The sequence below is a fragment of the Astatotilapia calliptera genome, chromosome 15 (assembly GCF_900246225.1).
Source record: "Astatotilapia calliptera chromosome 15, fAstCal1.2, whole genome shotgun sequence".
NCBI lineage: Eukaryota > Metazoa > Chordata > Actinopteri > Cichliformes > Cichlidae > Astatotilapia > Astatotilapia calliptera.
In genome coordinates this window covers 35,546,093-35,569,519 of record NC_039316.1, presented here as the reverse complement: position 1 = coordinate 35,569,519, position 23,427 = coordinate 35,546,093, and the positions used below count along the sequence as shown (strand labels likewise).

General features: G+C 43.9%; 1 protein-coding gene across 9 annotated transcripts in view; it reads left to right on the top strand.

The window, feature by feature from the left end:
- ephb3b (eph receptor B3b) overlaps positions 1-18,531 on the top strand; it is a 53,545-nt gene extending 35,014 nt beyond the window's left edge. The window contains exons 4-16 of one of the 9 annotated variants that reach the window (XM_026193982.1): positions 716-871; positions 1,788-2,123; positions 4,950-5,074; positions 5,561-5,723; positions 6,094-6,202; positions 7,713-7,765; positions 7,921-8,043; positions 10,304-10,551; positions 11,137-11,352; positions 12,350-12,499; positions 12,803-13,002; positions 15,940-16,095; positions 18,225-18,531. In XM_026193982.1, the coding sequence (XP_026049767.1) occupies positions 716-871; positions 1,788-2,123; positions 4,950-5,074; positions 5,561-5,723; positions 6,094-6,202; positions 7,713-7,765; positions 7,921-8,043; positions 10,304-10,551; positions 11,137-11,352; positions 12,350-12,499; positions 12,803-13,002; positions 15,940-16,095; positions 18,225-18,333 (2,144 nt within the window). In that variant the 3' untranslated portion in view covers positions 18,334-18,531. Of the gene's footprint in view, positions 1-715; positions 872-1,787; positions 2,124-4,949; positions 5,075-5,560; positions 5,724-6,093; positions 6,203-7,712; positions 7,766-7,908; positions 8,128-10,303; positions 10,552-11,136; positions 11,353-12,313; positions 12,500-12,802; positions 13,003-15,939; positions 16,096-18,224 lie in introns of all 9 variants that reach the window. The other 8 variants (XM_026193980.1, XM_026193976.1, XM_026193981.1 and 5 more) reach the window with 8 other exon arrangements.
- The last annotated feature ends 4,896 nt before the right edge of the window (positions 18,532-23,427 follow it).

Genomic DNA, 23,427 nt, shown 5'->3' with positions numbered 1-23,427 from the left:
CAAGAACCAGTTTAGGTAAAGTTATGCTGAAAGTAGTTTCCTGTATAGAAGTAGTCTCAGTAGAAATACAGAGAAAAAACAATTTTTAAAAAAAAGAAACTTTGACATGGTCTCTGTCTGTATACAAAGATTTATGTTTGCACGTTTGCATTTCCTGATTTCGTCACTTTTCAAATTCTGAATACATCGTCCACTAAGTAAATGTTATTTGTACATTCAAAAATAATTAATCAATATAACATAAGCACATCAGTCAGATTTTCATGTTTTTGACACTGCGTTTTTAGGAGACCTGGGATGCCAATGTTACCTCTAAAGCACTTCTGTTGCTTCTGTTGTTTAAGTGTGCTGTAGGCTATAAATAAAATGAACATGGCAGTCAACACAAACCGACATGTTTGATGTATAGTTTTTTCTTCACTTCCAAAAACATAATTTATGTAACACAATTCAGTGGGCTACATACTGAAATTAGAAACAAAGTATCAATCCTATTGTGCTAGTATTGATCCGAGACTACTACAAATACTATAGTACTTTTTCCACTAAAAATGAGTAGAATTACAGGCTATTGGCATGGATTGGCAAAAGTAAAATTTGTCTTTTCATTCCAGAGTAAGACACTTTCTAAAATGATAGTGGTAAAATCAGTTTGTTTGTGTTTTTTTTAAGCTGTTGGTCATGCTTTCTTCATCATTCCCTCTTTTGCCATCAGCTTGCAGCCCTGGCACCTTCAAGTCCAAACAGGGGGACAGTTTGTGCTTGCCCTGCCCAGCCAACAGCCGTGCCAGCTCGGGAGCAGCCAGTGTTTGCTCCTGTCGAAACGGTTATTACCGCGCAGACACAGATTCTCCCGACTCCCCCTGCACTAGTAAGTAATGCTTCCTTCAGCCATCTGTATAACTCAGTACGTTTTAATGCTGACAACCTTACATCTAGTCTATTTTTCCCATCAGAACTGGGCCAAATGTGTTGTAATCATAAAGTTAAAGTTATTGTGTATTAAACGTCTTTGGATATTTCCATCAACTGCTGATAAAAGCTCCTAGCACAATGCTCCTGCCACGCCACACAGACAGCAAACAAGTCTGCTTGCTTTCCCAGCGTTATCCACAACTTTATCATCCAACCCCTCCCCTTCCCACCAACCTGCACTCACAACGTCTCTGCCCCACTACGGCCGGAAAGTGAAACCCACTTGTTTTTTTGTGAGCTTTATCTTTTTTTTTTTTTTTACTGTTGGCTCTATTAAAAGCAAACAGACACTGAGGGGTGAATTTATTCAGAAGTGAAGAAAGAAGATCCTTTTTTCTGTTGCTGGGGTGTGGGGCTGATTCTCCCACAGTGCAGTGAGAGATAAGGCTCCGGTAATTGGATAAGAATTGCCAAGACTCTGCCAATAGTTTGTCTTGCTCGTTGCCCCCAAGCACTCTGTACACACAGACACACAGTGGAAATAAGCATGCAATTCAAATTTGAACTCCTGTCCTCTTTTTTTCTTTTTTTTAATGAAGAACTGCTGGAACAGTCTCTTGTTACAGTGAAAGAAAAGAAAATGGTCTAGTTAATGCATAAGAAATGTACTAATACCGCAGCGCAGTTATGGAATAATGAATGCATGTGTGTGTAATGATATATAAACTGTGCTTTCCAGTATGAATCTTTTGTCTATTGTCCTGATGTCTCTGTGCTGTCACCAGGACAAATTTCTTTACACCCATTGTGCACGGAGATTGAATGCATTCTCATTGCGACCTATTTTCTTCATCCCATCCTTCCTTTTGCAGCCGTTCCGTCTGCCCCACGCAGCGTCATCTCCAGCGTCAACGAAACCTCGCTCGTGCTGGAGTGGAGCGAGCCTCGTGACCTGGGCGGCCGCGATGATGTCCTCTACAACGTCATCTGTAAGAAGTGCCTCCCCGACCGGGGAATGTGTTCGCGCTGCGACGACAACGTGGACATCTCACCGCGCCACCTGGGATTGACCCAGCGGCGTGTGGCGGTCCGGAACCTGCAAGCCCACACACAGTACAGCTTCGAGATCCAGGCGGTCAACGGCGTATCCAACAAGAGCCCCTATACGCCCCAGTTCTCCGCCGTGAACATCACCACAAATCAGGCCGGTAGGTGCAGCTTCAGCACTGTGGCTACCTGGCAAAGATCAGCATTGATGTTTCGGGCGATGCCAACTTTCAAAGGCTGGGAAAAGACACAAAAGGATGTCAGAGAATACGCTCTGCGCCTAAAAAGCAGAGATCAATTTCTTGTATGTATGTAGGAGTGTGCTACATATTTTTCCTTTGAACAGGGATTGAGAAGGAAGACATTCTTCTGAATGAGCTTAGAAAGCGACCTTTTTTTCACACGCCCACAGCATGCTCTGTGCTAACACCACTGCAAATAGCAATAGCGAGGCAGTGTATATTCAAAGTGTGGAACCTTTAGTATTCTGGCTGCCCACTGGTTCCAACCCACCGATCCTTCAGCTCTCAGCAAAAACAGTAACTAGGCCAATGTAGCAATCAGAGCTGAGATGATTTTTTTTAAACCCATCTGGTATATATAGATATACAGAGTAATAGAACCCGCTATTGATAAGCCAAGTGATGAAAATAAATCAATAAATGGAGGGAGACTGTAGACCAGGGACGTCAGAATAATTGTATATCGTGCATTGGACCAGTAACACTCCACCTGTCAGTGAAAAAGGATAAGTATCCTAAGATACCTTAATATAAGAAAAAGAAGTGCAGTTTCAACAGTATGTCTCAGTTTTTCCACATGATAAAGAAAAGCTGCTGTAGTAAATGAAAGAAAGCTTTCAGCATTATTCTTTGGGCTAAAATTATAAGGAATAAATGTTTTAAATCACAGAAAAAAATCCGAAAGGTTTAGAAAGTTTCCATTAATTCACATTTTTTGTGGACATACTGTAAAAAACAAGAACTCTTCTTTTTTTAAATGGTTTGTTTATTACTTAACTACTTTGGTGCAATATGAACGGTCTTTATCAGAAGGAAAAACTCCAAATACATTTAAAGTCCAGAATGTACGCCCTCCTTGGATTGGAGTCTTTGGCCACTGAGCCTTATGTTTGACACTATAGCTGGGGGACTATTATGATCATTTTTTCAGTTACCTAGGAAATCTCACTATTCTCAGTGATGTACTTTTACTCACTCCAGTTTTTCTTTTTACTTGTAAATTGAACTCTTTGCTGCTGTGTTAAGTTTGCTCTTTCGGCTAGCCTAGTAAACACCAAGGATTATTCCTTGGCTCCTCCTCCCCCACCCTTTTTCCTTCTCTCCATGGCCTTGTCCTCCTCACCTTTGACCTTGTGTGCCTACTCCTAAAAGATTCTTTAGGAATGCCTTCTTTTTTTGAGTCTGGAACCCAAAGGCCCCACCAGCCCCACATGAGGGCCTCATTGTTTCATGGGGAGGTTTGGCGCTGGGCTGACAGGGACAAGTGTCCACCCTTGGGTGCTTGGGGTCAGGTGGGTGCGGAGGGAGCAGTGAAGAGAAAGAACAGGGCAAGAGTGCATCATCTGTGATCAGATTATCCATTTGTGTAGTCCCAAGACCATCCCTGCATGTGCAGTCACCTTTTAAGAATCAAAATAAATACTGGGTTGGTGATAAGCCCCTGGGGCCACCTCCATGGTTACTCCCAACGTCTCCTCCTGGAGGAGGGCCCCTAATCCCTTGGCTAGAGTAACCAGGGGATCTGCCTAGGAAGCATTGTCTTCTGCGGGAATAAGAGAGACAAGGAGAAATGGAATAGATGGGACTTACAAGGAAGGGGAAAACTCAGGAAAGGGGAGGTGCAGACACCAGAAAGAAAGACAGAGCAACAGAAGGTTGTCTGGTCTCCAAGACAAGCAGCGAGGTTAGAAAGGAAATGGAATGGGGACGATGAAAGAATGTAGAAATGGGATGTAAAAGTTTTTAACAAAGCCAGCGAAAACTGGTGTGTGGTATGGGGGAATGAGAAACACTGATCCAGGGATTTTCCTAAAATGAGTGCAGTACAGTATCGAATAATATTATTGTGCAACACTTGACTTCCTTCACTTCACTTTCCTTATTGACCAGAAGTGATTATCAGCACATCTGTCTTGGTTAGACAGGACATCTTGTGAAGAAGTCATAAAACTCTGGAGGAAGGGGGGGTGGATGGAGGGCCGTAGCAGTGAAAGATAAGCAAAAGAGTTGAAAAGTCCACTGAAAAAGCAGGAAGTGTATTATTTATATTCAAGTAAAGGTAATAGTGGAGATAGACAGTGGAAGGTGTGAAGTAAAGTTAAAAGGGTAGACCGAGTGGAGGAGGGAGTAAAGGAAAGAGCGGCATGGGTTTACTGTTAATGCGGCACGTGTAAACTAAGTATGGGAAACTCCAGTGATTACATGTTTCATAAAATAATTAGATTGTATGGTGTGTGCACATTTTTGTATTTGTATATTATATTCATGCGCAGCACTTAAAGAACAAGATCTTTTTCTACAGCCGAGAAAAAAAAGGAAAGCACAGCTCCTCTCAAACATTTCAACGAGATTGTGGAGTAACAGCTCAGTAGCAGTGAAGCAAGTGCACAGACACATACGTGCAAAACTCTGTATGTGCGGCTGTTCCTTAGCTCGCCCGCCGTTAATATATGACAGAGGGAACTGCATGGACCTTATCCATCAGTTTCTAAAGTTTGATTCTCTTGCTACAGGAGAATTAGACATAACCTCTTGTTCCCCTAGGACTCTGGGAGGGAGAATTTGAGCATTAGTCGGGAATGGCTCTGCATACTAACTAGTGGCCAAAGCTTTTCACAAAGCTCACAGCTAAGACTTTGTATTTGGGCTTCTGTGGACAGACAAAGGGCACAGAACTTCAAAAGACATAACACGAAAAACAATAAATAAAGCGGATTTCCCTTTATTTATTTTCCCCCTGTGAAGCTCCCTCTGCAGTGCCCACAGTTCACCTGATGGCGGCCACAGCGAGCACCATGAGCCTGTCCTGGCTGCCTCCAGAGAAGCCCAACGGAATCATTCTGGATTATGAGATTAAGTACCATGAGAAGGTAAGCGCCGATGTTAGAGAACGCCTGTAATTCAATCCAATTTCAGTGACTCGCATGGTTTCTGTATCATCTGTGTTTCTGTAAATGTGGAAAACAATGGCTCTGCTGATAAACACATGTTGGCCGTGAGGCTTCCTTTTCTTCTTATTCCACTCTTTCCATCTCTTTCTATCCTTCCAATCCCTTCCCTGTTGTACTCTTCCCTTTTCTTCTTTTCCCTCCCATCCTCTGTCAATCCATGCCTTAAAAAGTTTCTAAAACCCCAGAAAGTTTAGAGTTTTCCTTGGGGAAAGAACACAGTCCTCACTATATGCTGTCTTCTGCTGTCAGATTAACATACCAGCTATGATATGGCACTCCTTTTCTCTCTCTCTCTCTTGGTCTTGTCTTTTTTATATATTTTTTGTCAACCTACATCAAAACTTTTAGAGAAGGAACAATGAGGAGAAGGGGTGCGTTGTTTAATCCCTGTATTTGTATGTGCAGGATCAGGGTGAGGCCATTGCCCATACCATGACTGCCCAACGGAGCAACGCCCGCATTGAAGGTCTTAAGGCTGGTACGCCTTACGTGGTGCAGGTCCGCGCTCGAACAGTCGCTGGTTACGGTCGCTACAGCAGCCCAGCCGACTTCAGCACCAACCTCCAAAGTACGTTACACCCCGCCTGCGTTACTACCCGGGGATATACTGGGATATGTCTGTACAAATAGTGCAATGCAAAGCTTATAGATGTGTTGGATTTTTTCAAGCCTTTATAGTGTAAGAAGCCAATATGCGAGAAACGAAAAAAACTGAAATTCTTGTAACGGACTTATGATTTGATGAAAATGTACCTATGGTCAGCCAGTCTGTGTATCAGCCATACCCTTCCTCTACTTTATAAAGGATGTGCAGATTCTTCTGTATACAGATTAATAAACCTCGTACTTTTGTACTGAGCTGGATTGCAGCTAGTTTGGTCGATGCTTGCGGCAACTGACTAACTAACTGATCACCTTCTCTCTTTAATCTTGTAAAGCTGACCCCCCAAAGTCGCTGCAGGAACAGCTGCCGCTCATCGTTGGATCAGCCACCGCCACCTTAGTCTTCATCATTGCAGTTGTGGTCATCGCTATTGTCTGCCTGAGGTGAGAATCCTGCTACTAAAACAGCAAGGCTTACAGAAGCATTGGTGCCAAACTGTTGTTTTTCCCGTCAATTTGAAAAAAACAAAACAAAACACCGAGATAGCTTCAAATGTCAGCTTTGTTTGCTTGTCCTCCAAACTGCCCCGGAACAGTCTCAGCGGATTGCTTTGCCACCTGTGAGCCCACTGAATGCCAGATTAGCCTTCTGAATCTGTGAATAGTAAACAGCTTTGGCCAAAATGCTACTTTGCTCAGTGGAAACAGCATGGTGGAGCAGCTGTTGGGCCTGATAGGCCTGCCCTCACGGCCCAGCACTCAGAATCAACTGTGCGTTTGCCCGACCACAAAGAACCCAGATGCGCCCCTGTCTGCTGAGCCCAATTGACTGGGAAGCTGCAAGTGGCTGCTCTTACCTTTCAGAAAGTCTGACACTACATCAGCTGGGTCTAACCGCACTCGTTTATCCTTTATACCATTCATTTGTCAAGCAGAAAATGCCGTGCGAGGGTGTCTATATGTGCGAGAGGCTGGCACCCACTGCTGACTGGTGCCCACTTGGGTTCTCTCTGCAAGCCAGTTCAGGCAGCTGCTGACAAGCGTGGGCATCGGTCATGCTAGACTGAATAATAATCTCCCTGGATCCCCCTCCTTTTCTTTCTCCCTCCTGCCTCTTCGCTCTCCCTAATTTTCACACCGCTACATTGTGTCTCTCTCTCTCTCAGGGTCTTGGCTTAGCCACTGCTCTGACTGCTACAGAAGAAGGGAGAAAAATAGAAATGATACAAAATACACAGCTTCGGCATATACCAGAAGAAAATTAGAATTTAAAATAAAATGCAAATTACCATCGGGTATTTTTTGCCCCGGTTACTGGTTAGACAACAAAGGAAGCACATTAACATGTGATTTCAACAACCCAGCTCCGTATCCGAGCCTACACCCCATCCCCGCTGGGTGCGAAAGGGACAGATGCATGGAGGTGAAGCTGGAGGAACTGAGTGGCTATAAGAGGACAAGAGTAAATAAGTTCATAAAAACAGAAAAGGGAGACTGACAACCAGAGAGCAAGATTGAATTGAAATGTGCAGTGTGATGTCTGCGGGGCGAGGAAAGCGAGACAGCTGAGCTTGCTGTTTGAGTCCGCTTTTGTCACGGCTGCTCATTTTTTTTTTTTTTTTGGGGGGGGGGTACTGAGAGTGAATGGCTTTCACTTGCCGCTTCAGACAATAGTATGATATCCTTTTGTTTACACTTGCGCTACAGTCCCCGAGTATGAATCATTTTTACCACTAGGCATTGATACAATCTTTATCAGCGTATCCCTTGCTTCCAGCGCACAAAAAGACTACACATATTTACCATGCCACATCACAGTGCGACTGCATCTCACGCTACAACTAGGCGTTATTAGGGATCTGTTTTCTCCCCGTGCCTTTGTTCCTCAGCAGTGTTTGTGTCCCACTGTGCAGGGACCACGTGACTCAGTTTGTGTTTTCATCTTTCTCAACAGAAAGCAGAGAAACGGTTCAGAGTCAGAGTACACAGAGAAACTGCAGCAGTACAGTAAGTCTCTCCGCTAAGCTCGCTTGCCTGTTCCAACGGCAGCATGTCTGTGCTTCTCGCTGTCGTCAGAAGTGATCAGACAGATATCACATTGAATATTTATTGCTTGGCAACGGAGATTCACTTTCCTGTTCTTGCCACTGAATCCCCAATAGTAACGCCGGGAATGAAGGTCTACATTGACCCCTTCACCTACGAGGACCCCAATGAGGCAGTGCGCGAGTTTGCCAAGGAGATCGATGTGTCCTGCGTGAAGATCGAGGAGGTCATTGGCGCAGGTAACCCACCAAAGCTCCTGAGCTACAGGGGGAAGACTGCTAGTCACCTCCAGGCCATACCATTAGAGGACTTCACACCAAGCGGTACTTTCACTCAATTCATCGCTAGCCCTCTTCTTGCTCGCCTCCCTACCGCATACCGTCACCTCTTAGGAACGTTTTTGTGTTTTTTGTTTTTTTAGCCTTCCAGATGTCCAGCACTGTGTTAGTGTGACTCACAGTTCTAGCACCCCCCACGTTTACCACGCCGTGTGCGTTTAAACTAGTTTTAATACCCATTGTATGGTAGATTATTTTTTCACCCATGTCCTAAAAGGCAAAAATTACCCCAATCCTGCAATGGGAGCAATGCAATAAATATGGCACAAGAGTTATTGATAACTGATTAAATTTTTGTAAAAGCACAACCCCATACAGACAGGATTGATTTCTCTAGGGGAGAGTTTAATCCCATCTGATTGCATGTATTTTCCAGTATAAGCTACAAACCTGTTTTTTTGCACACTTATTGAACTTTCGTGTGCACAGATAAACACTGAGCGTTAAGGTTTTGAGTTTCAGCAGCTGCCATCATTGAAATAATGCAGGATGTTGTAATTCTAGTGGTAATTATATCTGGCTACTGGCAGGAATGCTGTAGGATACCTTATCTACCTCTTAAAGTGGGCTTGTTTTCTACTTCTTTCATACCTCATTGCACTACTCTGCACTTCAAAACTGATGCAAAGGAAATTGAAATTTTAAAAGAAGGAAGACTGAAGGTAATGTGAAAATGTACTGTAGTTGCTGTAGCTCACAAACTTGTGTATGTTGTGAAATATCGAGAGATTTACTGGCCAGCGATTGCCTTAATGAGCACTGTGTGAACCTGCGAGGGCGTGATTGTAATGGATATGTACTTTAGAGGACTTAAAGTCCAGCTCTTTGGCTCTGTGTCTGGTTTTGTGTGTGTAAGCTTGGGGAATTCCTGTCTCTAAGAGCCATGGCTAATATTTATCTGTTGTACTCTTCTAGAGGTTTAAATCTGTCTGGTTGGGGTGTAAAATATATTAAATTGCTCCAAGTCCAGGATTGGCTGCCTGTAACCCTGCCCACTTTTTTATATCCGGAGAACCTCTTAATTAAAAAGAGGATTTTTACTGGATCGTTATGTTTGACCTTTTTTTCCCTGGTACTCACACCCTATCCACTATGTGGTTGTAACCCCCTTGTTTTAGAAACCCTCCCTCACATGATGTTGTAGACAGTGAAATATTTTATGTCTTTGATATATTTGACAGTTATATCTCTGCCTAAAAGCTACAGGACTGTGCCATGTGAGGTTCAGATATTTTAGCATATGTTTCTGAGCCAAAAAAGGAAGACGTTGTGATGGCAGAGATGGGAATCGCTTGCTTCTGCTACTACCATTACTACTACTACTACTACTACTACTACTACTACGACAGCTCTTCTACTGCTGAGACAACTTCTTGAAACCCTCGCTCCCCAGCATTCGCCTTTAAAGTGACAAACCCTCAACCCCTGTCTTCCCTGTCCCCTTCCTCTCCTCTCCCCCTTCCTCAATCCATCCCTCCATGCCCCTCAACCCTTTGCCCCCGCCTTCCCTGACCTCCCCCTCTTTGTTACCTTTGCACCTGTGTTGACACGCATCACTTTCATCACCTGATTTTTCTTGGCTTCTTGCACACGCTTGGTGTAGAGTGTAAACATAAAGCGTCCACAACCCCCAAGCTTCTGTCTCCACCCATCTCTTCCTCCTGTGCTCACTTCTCCGGCCCCTCTGAAGCTTAGCCCCCCCCCCCCCCCAAACCCTTGACCCCCCTTTCCCCGTAATCACCCTAAGTCTGGCCTATAATGTCACCCAACTTTACCCTAAAAATGTTATGCTTTTTTTTCCCAGTCCTGTGTCATTTCACATTGTGCCATTATGCCTTTCACTCACCATTTGTTTTTCTTTTAGTATGTAAGTTAACAGTATAAAGTCACTGTATGCCTCCCCTTATATCACAATCCCTTAAGACTGGCCTAGAGTCTTGGCTTCTCTTGCAGTCCCACACCCCCTTGTCCCACTCTGCCCCCAGCTACCCTTCCCTGGCTCCTTGGTTCTAACCAGTTAACTGTCCCCTCTTCCCTCTTTCCCCCCACTCTCCTCCACTCTTCCGTCATGCCTCTCTTCCCTCCCTCTCTCTCTCTCTGTCTGTCTTTCCATCTCTCCTCTTTTGCTGTTTTTCTGGCTGTCTCACCTGGGCTCTCGCAGGAGAGTTTGGGGAGGTGTGTCGCGGTCGCCTAAAGCTGCCCGGGCGCCGGGAGATCATCGTAGCCATCAAGACTCTCAAGGTGGGCTACACCGACAGGCAGAGGCGAGACTTCCTATCTGAAGCTTCCATCATGGGCCAGTTCGACCACCCCAACATTATCCGCCTGGAAGGTGTGGTCACCAAAAGTCGTCCGGTGATGATTGTGACCGAGTTTATGGAGAATGGAGCACTGGACTCTTTTCTGAGGGTGAGAAAAAACTAATTAAAAAAACAAGCACACACCAGAATAGCCTTAAAATTAGTTACTCTGTATAAAATGTGATTTTATGAGTGATGCAACACTACTGGGTAAATAAGCCCATCCAAAGCCGCTGGATTTTTGTTTGCAGTTATCTCACTGTCTTTGCAACCTTAAAAGGTCTTCTTAAGTGCAGCTGCAGAGCTCACTATGGATATCTTACAAATCCTGTATTCTGGCAGTTGGTGACATTTACAGAGCTCAGTCTCCAATGAATCTCTGCCTCAAAGTCACATCATACACTGTCTGCCAGAGAAAAGAGGGGGGGCTGATACAGAGATAATGGAGAATGGAAGAATATAGAATGGGCATGTAGAAAAGAGAAGGAGATTACGGCGTGAGATGATGAGAGATTAAAGATATAGGTAAGAGGACATAAAAAAGTGTAGAAGACACTGAATATAGAGAGCTAAACCATGAAATAACCATGAGCTAAACCATGAAAGAAGAGGCACACAGGCTGTTTTCTCCTTTGAAAATGGATCCTTGATCTGCAATGCAGTTCATACGTGTCACTCTCTCCTCCTTTGCTAGCTCAATGATGGGCAGTTCACAGTGATCCAGCTGGTAGGCATGCTCCGTGGGATCGCAGCAGGCATGAAGTACCTGTCAGACATGAACTACGTGCACAGAGACTTGGCTGCCCGTAACATCTTGGTTAACAGTAATCTGGTGTGTAAGGTATCTGACTTCGGCCTGTCTCGTTTCCTTGAGGATGACCCCACAGATCCAACCTACACCAGCTCACTGGTGAGTTAGTGGATATATTACATTTGACTGCTTTTTGTGTTTGTCTGTATTCCTGTGTTTAAAAAGGCTACATATGTTGTTCCAACATCAACCCATTATTGTTGTTTTCTTTTAATCATCGTGTCCAATAAATGCCCGGTCTGTTCCCACAAGATCAGAGGTTTTTCTTGTCACTGTGGCACAGACACGTGGACAAATTAAGAACAGTTAAGGGTATAGAAGTCTATATTAAAGGGTGTGGAATGATCCAGTTAATGACATTAATGAATACGTGAAATTTAAAGATCACAAGAGTACCTCCAATCGCACGCAGGTGTTACACATGATTTGTTTTAGAGTCCCAGAAACGTTACAAAATCGGTTGTTGACAAATTGCTGGAGTCTCTAATATTCTTCAACTGGCAAAGCAGTTTGGGATTTATGTCTGAAAGGGTATACTGAGGATAATAGACTTATGAATATGAACGATGGTATAAAGACAGCTTTGTTTTTTTCTTCTCAGCTCTGATTCGGCCCGATATGAAAGACGCTGACCATTTTTTACATCCATGTATAGTAAAGCAAAGAAGGAGATAAAGCACAGAACAATGTCAGGAGGCGTGCAGAAGGTCAATTCTCCTTATGGCAGGAAGCAGTTGTGTTCATTTTTGTGCTCTTTACTCCAAGAGACACTCCTAGTATGAGTCAGCAACTGTCTATCGGGTACATAGTTGAATGAAAAGGATTAACAATGACACTGAAAAATGCACTGTGCTGCACATTTCATATCCTTAAAGTTTCACCTCTCTGCACGTGTCATTTGTCTGTAAACGTCTGACTAACCCTGTGTGAATGCGGTGTTTGGGTTCTATGGCATGCACCCATCTGTTGTGCATCAACGTTTCCCTTGGATAGTTTTTTTCTCACCCTCTCTTTCCCTCTTGTATGTGTGTGACTCTGTGTTTGCGCTCCATCTCTCCAGTATTTCATGCTCACCTACTCATTCGCATATCCACAGGGAGGGAAGATCCCCATTCGCTGGACCGCTCCAGAGGCAATCGCCTACAGGAAGTTCACCTCTGCCAGCGACGTCTGGAGCTACGGCATCGTCATGTGGGAAGTTATGTCGTATGGCGAGCGGCCGTACTGGGACATGAGCAATCAAGATGTAAGATCACAAGAGAATTTATGCTTATATATAAGAAACCACCTTCTTCTTCCATTTATGTGGAAGAGCCATTCTTTTTCTCACCACACATCCACCCACAGCTCCAACTTTTGCTTGCCCTTGTTTCTGTGAATAACCAAAGCCATTTTTTCCTTCTTTATCCCCGGTTTTTATAATTCCCACCATTTACTCTCTTCTGCCGTGCTGTTTTCCATCGACCGCCTCTCTCGCATTGTCCGCCCTCCCTCTGCGCTACACTCTGTGATTAGAAGTGATTGGGATTTCTCTGTTGTCCTTCCCCAGGTGATAAATGCCGTGGAGCAGGACTATCGACTGCCCCCACCCATGGACTGCCCGACGGCTCTGCACCAGCTCATGTTGGACTGCTGGGTGAAAGAAAGGAACCTACGACCTAAATTCACCCAGATCGTGGCCACGTTGGATAAGCTTATTCGCAATGCTGCCAGTCTCAAAGTAGTCACCAACAGCACACAGTCCTCGGGGTAAGCCTTAATATAAAAAGCACATTGGTCACGTTAAAGTCAAAATTAGTATGAAGGCCATGTCAAGTGGAGATTTGCAGTAAATGCTTGTTTATGCTGAGGAACGTGTTATCATAGAAGGGGACTTTAAATGTGAGGGTGTTTTTCTAAATGCCCCTGAGGGCTCTTGTTAAGTGTAATGCTCTGTGTATTAATAATGCATAATTATGGTCATAGCATAAATGGATATTAGTAATGACTACCTTTCCTGAGTCATATGGCGGATTAGGCTTGCTTGGCTTTTGCGGTGTAATATAATAACAAGAACCTTCAGTCAGTTAAGTTTATTGATTTAAGAAACTCAGTCAGTAAAGAGAGTGCTGGTCAGGCAATTTCATTAGCACCAAGGGAAGAGAACTCTGCAAGTATTGCTAAGTTTAAATAGTGGATATGAATGTTCCTGAATAATCTGCAACAGGCTTCTTTTTTATTGTTCCGATATCATCTCATTCAACTCTTTAGTTTGCACAAGCTCAGGGTAAGCTGTTATACAAATCCAAATTACCATTGCTCAATTCGAGCCTTAAAGCAGCTTTATCGCCAGCTGGGAGCACGACGTGTCACATCTACATTTAGCTGAACTATCTTTCCGTCCAATTGGTTTCTTGGAAAGAATTTGGAGGAACGAGTTGGCACAAAGCTGATGGGGCTGACCTACCTATCTGTCTCTGCATCGGGGTCTTTCTGTCTTGAGGGAGGGACAGAGACAATCCTGGGTTGTGCTCAAGGGGGAAACCAGGGTCTCGGTTGGCCACAGGAGCGACGCTCTTAGAAGATTAAGCTTGCGGTTAATTAGCCCGATTAAGGCGATGCAAAAAAGAGATGAGAGTGCCTTTTAATTAGCCACTAACGAGATTTTAAATGGGCCAGCAGAGAGGTGGCCTCCTGCCGATAGACCTAACAAGGGAGGAGTAAAAGATGTTACAGTCGTCCTGGTCGGCACTGAAGGGTGGCTGGAGGTTAGCTAACGCTGTCTGACATTAAAGACTTTGACTGCGGGAGTTGCACATGCCTGACCTGACTGAATATTTGCCCGCGTGAGCTTCTGTGATTTCTATCCTTTGCTGCAGCTCAATCGGTCAGAACAAGCAAAGAAAGAAACATCAAACTTTTTAAAACAATGACTGCATAAAAGGCCAAACCACTGACTAATGCAGCAGCCATTTTTTTATGACATCAAGTTCGGCTCGTAGTGGACTCACTAGCTAGCTCACAGCACTATCCAGCCTTCCTGCTGCATTGTGCTTGTGGCTAACATGTGGCCAGCATAAGTCTGGACCCCTTTTGAAGCCAATTTTATGGGAGGACCAACAATACTCCATTAAGAGAAGCCAGAGTCGTGCGTTAACGACAGCCCGAGGGCTTGGATGCCCAAGCACAGGCCTTATTAAAAATCACTCCATCTACACCACTCAATGGAGCCTCTGTATCACTGTTATTAACTCCCCTCCTCCTCCTCCGTGTGCTTTCTCCTTCCCCTCTCGTTCTCTCTCCATTCCTTTTAATTGTTAATGAATCTAATGCCATCAAAAAGGATGACAGGGATCAACGGAGCAGAAAGGAGTGGAGACAGTGGTGCTCTTTCTTGTTTTTTCCCTTCACATCCCAGGACATTCTCTCCACCTCCACCTCCTCTGTCGTTCATCTGCTGCGCTTCGCTCTGAGTTGTTGCGCCGTTTTATTAAAACTCCCAAGGTGGCCTCTCTATCTGCAGCGTTGATCAGCGCAGGAGGTTAGGTTCTTTTTTTCCCCTAAAGAAGCCCTTTTGGGGCTGTCAACAGGTGCGCAGCAACACGCAGAGCGCCCTCCGACACGTTTTCAAGACGTTTGAGGGAAGCGTTGCGCAACTAATCACATTCATGCGCTGTCAAACACACATGAACTATGAGTTTGTGAGTCATTTCTTCCAGAGTCCCCAACATTGCAAGTCGGCGCTAATGCGAAACCGCGCACACATGTGAGTGACATCTGTGTTTACATTTCAGTGTTTTTCCCTCTTTTCCTGAAAGCAATTTTTAAAAAATATTTCCACCTTTGCGGACTCGTGTTGCACACAGTGTATCATTTTATGCATTGGTAATTATGCACTGAAAGGCATATGGCTCCCAGCCCGTCGTTTAAGCTCGTGTTCTCACAGCCGGACGAAATTTGATTTGAACTGACCTGCAAAACCGCAAAGAGTCCAATCTTTCCAGATCAGATTTAAAGCACGTTTGTAGATGGTTTAATAGTGCAATCAGTACAACCACACAGATTGAATTTCAAGTTGTTGTTGATCTTTTGTTTTTTTCCTCCTTTCATCAGTCCCCAAACAATACACCGACATCTCTTTGCAACAAAAAGAACGAGACGCAAAACACAAAGACAGAGCTTTTCAGATATTTCCAGGTTTTCATTTCTTGAGGTTTTCATAAAGAAGGCACTTTTCTGCATTGTTATTAACATTATCACCATCACCGATGCTGCCAGGCAGATGCATTCCTGACTAAAACGATCTCCACTTGGTTTCTTTAACACTTGTTGCTGGTTTAAGCTAGATTTGAAGCTCTGTGTGTGAATACACGTGACCTCCCCTCACCAGCTGTTGCGCCAACATCCACCACCCAAGCCTCCAGCCAGTCTCTCCACAGTCACAACTTGCTCCTCACCCACCCTGTACATTCCCTGGGTCCTCGCCCCGCCCCTCCACTTGCCCCTGCACACAACTCAGTACAGAGGAGAGGAGAGGAGGAGGGGGGGGAGAACAGAGGAGGAGAGAAATGGAGAGGTGGCGCTCAGCGGGGGGCGTTTGGGGGTGAGGTTGGCCGGTAGAGGCACACAGAGTGACGACCTTAACCCTCTCTCTCTCTCTGTTTCTCTTTCTCTCCTCCCTCCCTTCCCCCCTGTCCCCTAATGTAGGGTTTCTCAGCCCTTGCTTGACCGCTGTGTGCCAGACTATACCACTTTCACCACTGTGGGGGACTGGCTGGATGCCATCAAGATGAGCCGCTACCGTGACAACTTTGTCAACGCAGGATTTGCTTCCTTTGACCTGGTGGCCCAGATGACAGCAGAGTGAGTGGAGCTACTCAGGTCTACAACGCCTGAGCGGGACTGAGATTCAGAGTCAAATTAAAAACACTTAAATATGATGATGAGATGCGGAAAACAGGTCTCTGAACCAACTCAGATATCACAGAATAAGAAAAAGAATACATTTATATTTGTTTTCCAGTAGGTATGCTCACATACTTTGATATATGCTGAACACTAGTTTAATAATTGAAGATGTCAGAGATAACAAAGTGATTATATTTGGTTGATCAGAAGTTGCTTGCTCAGAAACTGATACTTTGTCGCCCGTTTTAGAAGCAAACAAATCACCGTTACACGATTGCACAGCACCGCAGCCTACAATTTTTAAGCTAACTCCTGCGGCTGTTTCCTTTACTGCAATTTGGTTCAGCTTTGATCATGTTTACAAACAGGAAATGATGCAATGGAAACCATGGAAATTGCAGGCCAGTGATGATTAAATAAATGAATTAGGATTATAATGATAAATAAATCATTCTCATTAGGTGCATAATAGACAGTGGAGGTGGGAGTAATTTGTTTCAATTTGGCTAGGCTGACAGGTGTGGTGTACTGTGGCTCTCTGTTGCCCTTAATGGCCAGTAATTCCTCTAATGGTGCCCATTTATTATCATTTCATCCTCCGTCACTGTGCTGATGGGGTTGGCAAAATATGGGGGGTGGGGGAGAATTTGTTTGTGTGAAGTTGTGGCGACTCGAATGTGACGAGAGGACAGATGTGCGCTGCGAAATTGTGTACCTGCGATTATGTACATATCTGGTTAAGTGATAGACTTCACTGTATACCTTTGTTTTTGAAGCAGAGAAACTCATAAAGTGAGAAAGCGTGTTGTCTGTAGGTTATATTAGATCAGAAGGGACAGGACGCGTACAGAGGCAGAGCACTCGTGGTCAGCTGGTCAGCTGATGGTCTGCTCTCTCCTCAGCTATTATCTGGAGAAGTCAACTAAGTGTATGTATAGACATATTTATACTAGTATGAAATTACTGACATTGAAAATATCCTTCACACCATTACACCACAACCAGTCTGAATCATCGACATAAGGCCGGATGGATCCATGTTTTCATGTTGTTTTAAGTTCTGACCCTTCGAAATGTCGCAGCAGAAACTGACACTCATTACCCAGGCACCTGCTATGGTCCAGTTTTACTTAACCTCTGCGTACTGTAGCCCCTGTTTCCTGTTCTTAGGGGTGACACCCAGTGTGGTCTTCTGTTTCAAGGTTCAACTTGTTGTGCATTTGGAGATGCTCTTCTGCATACTTTTGTTGTAACAAGTAGGTATTTGAGTAACTGATGCCTTCCCATCAGCTCAATGCACTCGCAGGAGGCATTTTTAACTCAGAGAACAGCCACTCGCTGGAAAAATTCTCTTTTTTAAACCATCCTCTGTAAACCCTAAAGATGGCTGTACGGGGAAAATCTCAGCAGATCAGCAGTTTCCAGCCCGTCTGACTTTGCCACGTTCAAAGTCACTTGACAACCGAGCTTTGCAATGGAGACGCTCTGTTTGAACTGCAGCAGGTTGACTCGACCATATGCACACGTCTAAATGCATTGAGTTGCTGCCACGTGATTGGGTGGTTGAAAGATGGACCTACCTGCTGAAAGTAGCATGTAGTTATACAGAGAAAGGCTGTTGTTGATGAAGAAAACCTTTTGCTTCCGTGTTCCCGTGTTTTTTTTCTCGCCAAGTGACAGACGGGTATAGACTCTGTGAAGTCTGCCACCTGCCAGACAGTAGCGAAGTTTGCACTTTAATCATTAACTGTCATTACTGCTGCTCGCCTCACATCCTCATGCCCACCTGCTGGGTAACAAAGGTATCCTGCATTAAGACTAACACTCAGATGAGTGCTCCCATTTTGTTACCTCACTCTCAGAATCCATTTTATGGTCCATCGCCAAGGTGAGGCCTATGTTGCGTTCCCACCTGGTCGAGTATGTGTTCACTTGTGGTGAACAGTGAAATTTGCACTTCAGCTTCATGTGATGTTTTCCTTCTTTTATTTCTTTTCTTTTCTTTTCTTTTGTTTTCACGACTGAGCCACCTGTTCTCATTTTTCCTTTTTTTTTTTTGTTTCCTTTTTGTTCTTCGCTCACAGGGACCTGCTGCGGATAGGGGTTACATTGGCTGGCCATCAGAAGAAAATTCTTGGTAGCATTCAGGACATGAGACTACAGATGAACCAAACACTTCCTGTCCAGGTGTGAGTGAGAAGACACGCAAACCGATGCAGTCGAAGGACAGCCAGACGGAAAAAGGGGGAGAAACTGTGCCAGAGATTGCCACTGGAAAACCCTAGCTGCCTGACCCATCTCTGCCAATTAGACACTACGAAACTGGCTTGCAGTGCCTCTGAATATTTTTTCTTTCTTTATTTCATTACCACTTACATTTCCTGTTTCTGCATTTTTTGTTAGTTTTCTGTTTTTTCTCCCCCCATCCAATCGGAGCTTGTGTGTTTTTGAAAGAGGAGAAATAGTAAACCCCCGTATATCCTTACGCGTGCCTCACCAGCTCTGGAGTGAGTTGATGTTTGCATGCATGTGCATTGTAGTGGAGTTGGCCTTAGTCCTGTCACTTAAATGTCACACTCTTATCCTCACACAAGAGCCCCTCCCCTTGATTCCTGTTCCCAGCTCTGCTGGATGATCTATGTAGGAAAGAAGGAAGACCCTTGTATAAAAAAAAGTGAAAACGTTTTTACATATAACGAAAATCAACGCAAAAAAAAAAGTGTTTCAGACCACGAGAGAGCGAGAGGACAGTTTCCTTGTTTTGTTTTTTCCTTGCTAGAAGTTGTTTTATTGTGCATGTGTGTTGTTCTCCATCTTCATATTGAAGGTGTGTTATCTAAAAGGGCACTTGCTGGAAAAGGGTGGGGTGGTGGAGGAGGGCAATACGATGGGCTGCGGTCTAAAGGTCGAAGGAGTGACGGAGGTCAATAAAGGTCAAAGGGAGGCAGCCATATTTCTGGACACCTGTTTTGGTTGCTGGATCCTCGGTAGCTCAGAGACGACCTCTTCACTCTGACCTGAAGTGACTCAGGATAGTTTCCCAGTGTGGGAACACCTGCTCATCAACTGCATTTTACAACTGGTATTTTGCTTTTCTACTTTCCTTTGTCTGCACCATATTTTCTGTTTGTCAGATTTTTTTATTTTAATGTTTTTCTTTCTTGATCATATTTTGGGAGATTTGTGGTTTCAAAACGACTGGTCAGACTGAAGTACCCCCGCTGGATACGCGGTGACGACTGAGGGGGAGACGAGGACTGTGGCAACAAAATAGAAAGACCCTTTTGGCCTTTTGTGTGCATTTTTGTATGTGAGCGTGCGTGCATGTGGGTTTGTATGTGTGATCAAGTGCGACTGGATGTGCGGGTGTGGCGAGTTGCACACAAATATACTGTACAATACGGCTTCCGCTATTTGCCACCATGGAGAATTTACGCATGAACTGAACTGTGATAAGGAGCAAATATATCTGAAACACTTATGCTATATTCTGTGGACAACTGTTAAAAACATTCTTTTTTTTATTGAATCCAAAAAAATGGACTTTGGACGTAAACATATATATATATGAAATTATATATATATATATATATATATGCATCATGCAGAAACTGAAGACAAACCATGATGGACACTTTAATTTCTACTTTCTATTGTGTGGGTTTTAGAAATAATCAGAATCCTTGTTTTAATTTCTTGGCGTCCTGCCCTATGTATTTATTTGTACCTCACCCACCAACCCACACACCCCTCCCCAACACCCAGAAGGACTTTAGGCCGTTTGGGGACTTGGAACAATCAGAAGGAAGAGAAACTCCCAAGAGGATTCACCTATTGAATTGATGATTATTAAAACAAGAGAAATTGCATAATAATTGGATATTGTATTTTTGTTGTTGTTCTAAACAGCCTGTACATGTTTTGTAACAAAAAATAAGATAAATAACAAGAGAAAAAAATGGTGTTTTGACAAAACGGACGTGCTGTTGTGAAATGTTTGATTTTGAGCGAAGAAAAGGACAAAGGAAGAAGTGGGGAAAGTCAGGAAGTAGGGTAGAAGAGTTGAACACCATTTGTCTGGGTTTCCTCTGAATGGTCAACTCACTGTAGGTGTGTTAAAGTTTTTGTGTGCCATTTAAACTCGATATTAAGCTTCCCTGAATCCATTCTCATTCGCAACATGAAGAGCGTTTGTGAAGCTGTACTTAATCGTCTTCCAGGCACATTATTTTCACTCCTGAAAGTCACTTAAATGCAGACCAACACATCTTACCAAGGACTGTTATTATTAGGGAGCAGGTCCAGAGGCATTGTTGTGTCAGACTAGTCATTTCCACCCCAAGAGGTGGAACTCCATCATGTGACCTGCACTTTCCTACAAAACGATACTCACGTGAGAGACATCAGAGGAGAACCCTGCTGGTCACTGTTGGTTAAAATAATGCAGGTGGCCCATCGGGTCTCACAAGGATATAAGCATGCGGCTGACACAGACATCCAGGGCAAGATGACCCATCATTAGAGCTCTTCATTCCCTCTGTGGCCTGTAATCATCCTGTTTCAGCTCATGCCGCTAGTGCACGATTAGTACAGTGCAGGATCAACAGCCCAGACACGCAGTCAAAATCTGCAGCTCCTTTCATCGTAGCTGAAAGCCACAATTCTGAGACTGCACCATCTGCACTCCTCACGGAGAGGTATTTCAAGTTAGCTGAATAGGGATCCGCAAGGTACATCACCGGTGTCACCTTCCAGAGGTGATCAGCACATTATGACAATATTATTCCGTAGATATGTAAGGACAGCATGATGTTAGTGACTGTGGAGCGTGCCAACCCCTCATAAGTTCTTTCAAATGAAGAGGACGTTATGCAAAGCACACAATGCGTTCCCACCTTTGCGTGTTCTCATTCCACATACATGTGTTGTCACTACTGCTAGTACACTCTATTAAGGGCTTACTAACATGTAACAGTTGTAGGAGAAACTCAAATAGGAATTCTGCAGTTAAGTCAGACTTCATTGAGGTCGCCAAGGCATATTTGACATGATGGCTCACAACCAGGCGTGTCAGTCCCGGCGACAACATTTGCTAACATGAGTAGAATCTGTTGGCAGGCTTTAATTTTTTTCCACAAGTATATTGTTTCCTCTTATGATGCAAAACACTGTTTTGTTGGAAAAGAGCGATAGACATTGAGATATGACAGAAGCAGAAATAACAGACTCGTAGTCTCACTTTTTTCATTTGTCAAAGTTTCTTACCATACACTTCCTTCACTGGGCTCAGTCACTCAGCTTAACCCCACTGTTGTCAACTTGGATGCGGTGCCAAACGAGACACAGCTGACGGGCAAAAAAAGCTGGAAAACAGGGAATAAAGGGGCTCAACGAAATCAGAAGGCAGACATGCCTAATCATGAAAAATGACAGTTTTGGAGCTCGCATGAACTCTTGATGAGGTGCACATGGTGTTCCGGACCCTGGAGCTGGGTTCACCAAAGTTAACCGGCCATGAGTGATGAGCTCAAATGGCAGCGTTGCACATTTTTAAAAGATTAAACCGTCACCACATCAACGCAAACAATTAATCTTTAAGTGTATTTTTCACACATTTGGGAGAGTGTTTCGTATTTAACATCGCTGAGAGGAAATAGCTTTCTCTCCTGTGTTCTTTGTTCATTTATCAGACTTTATGATGCTGAAATTGAGATAAACTGGTACATTTAGTCTGTGTGAGCATGTGTGTGTGTGTTTGTGTGTGAGACCATATGTTAGAAAAGTATTGCCGTTTTCATCATCAGAGATCGGGCTTTGTCCGCTATCTCCTTGTGTGCCACATGGATTTAAACTATCCAGACATTCCTGCCTTTCTTTACATTTTACATCATCCACCACAGCACATTCACCCGCCCTCTCCCAACCCCGCCCCTACCCCCGCCCCTCACTTATATATCTTTAGCTTTTTTTTCTTCAGTTGTGTTTTAAATAAATATTTACAGTACTGTCTTTTCTTCTGTCTTCTCTTCTCACTACGCATATGTCTTCTCGCCACTTTTAAACACCCTCGTAAAAGTAAGCGACATGTTTCAGAGAGTACTGTACATGTTTAGTGAAATGGGGGTAGGTGGGGGTGAATGAAGAACTGATAGACTCAATTGTTGATTCCTCTTTGAAAAGGATTGAGATGTATTTAATGATGCAGACATAAACAAGAAATTACTAAAAGGTGATGATGCATTCTTGTAGAAATATTTTTAAAAGACCCTTTTGCATTAAATTATTTAAGAAATGAAGCCTTTGTGTTGTGTTTTGAATTGATAATTTATGCCTGTGGACTTGGACGTGTATCATGTTCTTATTTTATGCCATGCCAGTTCGTAATCACTCACTTGTTTTGCAGTCAAATTATTGCCCGTTACAAACATTTAATGTTACTGTGACAAACCCAGGGCTTTAAAGTAATGGCAATAGCATGTCTTCTTGGGTAAAGCAACATCAAAGCCTTCATCAGGACAGAAAGAAAAACATATTAATAAATAAAAATTACAAAAATAAAAGACAAATCAGGTTTAGCTTAACCAGGGGTAGGCAACTCCAGGCCTCGAGTTCTGGTGTCCTGCAGGTTTTAGATGTGCCCTTGATCCTTGCAGCTGATTCAGATGGCTAAATTCCCTCCTCAACATGTCATGAGGTTCTCCAGAGGCCTGGGAATGAACTAATCATTTGATTCAGGTGTGCTGACCCAGGGTGATATCTAAAACCTGCAGGACACTGGCACTCGAGGCCTGGAGCTGCCCCTGAGCTAAGATCCCACTCTGTGGGCAATTTAGAATAACCAGTTAACTTAACCCCACTAATTCCATGTCTTGGGACTGCGGGACAAGCCAGAGTGCTCAGAGAGAACCCATGCAAACATGAGGAGAGTATGCAAACCGTGCACAGAAAGTCCTTGGCCAAGTGGTGGAATTGAACTCAAGACCTTCACGCTGTGGGGCAACAAGGTAACTCATCATACCGCGTGCTGCCTTCTTAACTCCAACTGAAGCAATAAGGCTTAAGGATGTTTCAGACAGGCTTAAGCTGCATTACTGCTCTTCCCACAGAAAAAAAAAAACAAACCAAACCTGAAGATAACAAAATCTTTAAGACACTAATAAATAGAAACTGATCTATGGAAGACGTTACCTGGAGTTCATCTGTTTCTGCTGCACCTGTAGTTCCATGATGGCATTTACAAAGCCAGTTGGTCCGTAATGTGCCTGAGTATAAAAAAGGAACATCTTA